The sequence below is a fragment of the Charadrius vociferus genome, unplaced genomic scaffold, assembly GCF_000708025.1.
Source record: "Charadrius vociferus isolate BGI_N301 unplaced genomic scaffold, ASM70802v2 scaffold594, whole genome shotgun sequence".
Taxonomy (NCBI): domain Eukaryota; kingdom Metazoa; phylum Chordata; class Aves; order Charadriiformes; family Charadriidae; genus Charadrius; species Charadrius vociferus.
This window is the reverse complement of record NW_009648155.1, coordinates 40,162-42,434: the sequence shown is the minus strand read 5'-3', so window position 1 is coordinate 42,434 and position 2,273 is coordinate 40,162. Positions and strand designations below refer to the sequence as shown.

Here is a 2,273-nt window from a genome sequence, read left to right as displayed (position 1 = left end):
TCACTGCCCTTCTCTTGTACGTACCACTTGTCTCTACCTTTTGCTTTGATGGAAAACATGTCATGGGCTGAGCAGAGAAGATAAACCCCACATGCATCCCCAATGGATGGCTGATGCTCCCTTTCCTCTGAGAGTCCTTCTGAGCAACTGCTCCAGAGGGAACACAGGCATGGTGGGATGGGAGAAGTGATTTCTGAAAAAGCAGCATATAAGAAAAGGCACAACAATGGGTATGGAAACAAAAGCCTATACAGCACCCAAACTTTTGCAGAATTCTGGAGATGACTCAACAGAACTTTCACATGTATGTACAAGCAGCTATATTCATTAAGAACATTGCAAGAACTGAAACTAAAGATATTTTAAATATTCTGCAATGAAGAGAAGATGAGAGGGCAGGGTATGTTACTGTTTCAGATAAATGTGAGGAATACTGCATTACCAAGAAAATAAGATCTGAATCATGTTCGTTCCAGAGGAAAATATAAAAGAAGGAAGATTTTTGAGGCATTCTTGGCTGATCTTAAACTCACATGCAGATGTGCAACATTAACATATTGCTGTATCAGAAATTGTAGACACAGAAATTCATCAGGCTGTATAAAGCCACAGAAATCACTCAGGACAAAATGAAAATGTTAGATATAGGCTAAGGTGTTCGGATTGTTTTTCATAAAAATGTGTCCATACTGGAAACTCCAGCATCAAGCTAACAGTCATAAAATCTATATTTGCTGAAAACAGCATCCTAAAAGGTCCATTTCATAATGACCTAAGGGGTAAATAATAGTTTAACGGAGGTAAGTTTAAGAAATTTCTAGGACTTAGCGACTCATCCTTAAGTGACTGAGCTTCTATGAAACAGAGGGGCATTCTTGAATACAGAATGTTTTCGTGCATATTTCTCTAGATTGGAGTGTTCACAGGTTGATAAGGCTGAATTTGCTGGAGAAGCCCCAACTCATTCCTGTGAAATGCAGACCTGTAAGAACAGGGTCAGGGAACAGAGAGTGCTAACTGATTTACTCCTGAAGAGCAGGATTTGGAAACAGCTGGCAGACCAGGTCTCTTTACAGCCTGCAGCTAGGGTAGAGGCTGAAATTTCTTATTACATCAGCCAATAATAACAAGGTAATCATTAGAGAATAACTGAACACAGCTGAAGTAGTTAATACATTACTAATTTAGAAGATGGAAAATGGGGAGGCATAAGGAAGGTGTGCTGTGCCTCTGTCAGCTAATGGTCAAGCATGCCGGAGACAGTCTGGGGGGAGAGCTGGGGCATGTTTCCATAAATGTGGGTTTCAGCCTTTGCTGCAGCATCCGGAGTCAGTGGTTTCCTCATAGAAGCTGAGATTCCATTGTAGGAAATCTAAACTGTACAACAAAAGTGTACCTTTTCTTCTGTACTTTCAAGGGCTCAGTATACTTATTCACGGACTTTTTCAGAGGCTGGCGGACCACAGGTTGGAATCCTTACTCTGGGGAAGCGTGACTGGGTGGATGCCCAGGCTGGCAGTGCCCAAGTCTTGCCTTGGCTTTGCATCCTTGGGTGAATGGACTTCCACTGCCTCCCCAGCTGCCCTTGGCATGTTGCTTTTCTTTCTTGCCCTCTTGGCCTGCTGTGTCTCCTGCTGCCCATGGACCCCTCTTGGTGCCATGACCTGCGCTTGCCCTGTGCACCCCACGGGCCCTCATCCTTGATGGCCTACATGGTGCTCCCTGCCATCCACTCTGTCCCCTCCAAACCCCTTGCTTTTTCTAGTGTTTTCTGTCGTCCCTGCTGCTCTTCCTCCTCCCTGATGCTCCTCCCCAGTACTGCTCCCCATCTCTACCCCCTCCCCACCCCAATGCTGGGGGCAGCATTTCACTCCACGTACCCCGTCAGATTATTCCAAAGGCTTTGGTGGCCGTTACGGTGTGGAGAGGGACAAGGTGGACAAAGCAGCAGTGGGATTCGACTACAAGAGCCAGGCAGAGAAGCATGACTCTCAGAAAGGTGAGCTCAGGGACCCCAGTGCAGCAGGCAGTGTCTGGAGCTTGGGACTATGCCCACTGGGGCTGTGGGGCACTGTTCGTGGTGCTTGCAACCTGCAGCATGAATGATGGAAAAGCTGCAGGCAGCTGTCGGGTGCCCACTGCTTGCAGCAAGGGAATGGGGCAGATGAGAAAAGCCATTGCACAGTGCATGACTGCTGGAAAAAGTTCAGGCTAAATGAAGAGCAGCAGATTTCCAGGGGCACAGGGATCTCCTGGGCAGTATGTCACCAAAG

At 46.7% G+C, this 2,273-nt stretch overlaps 1 protein-coding gene across 1 annotated transcript in view; it reads left to right on the top strand.

Moving 5' to 3' along the window:
- The window catches only part of LOC104285575 (hematopoietic lineage cell-specific protein-like), a 14,640-nt gene that overhangs the window by 5,018 nt on the left and 7,349 nt on the right, over positions 1–2,273 (top strand). Inside the window, exon 5 of the mRNA XM_009884042.1 lies at positions 1,889–1,999. Within this exon, the coding sequence (XP_009882344.1) occupies positions 1,889–1,999 (111 nt within the window). The remainder of the gene's footprint in view (positions 1–1,888; positions 2,000–2,273) is intronic.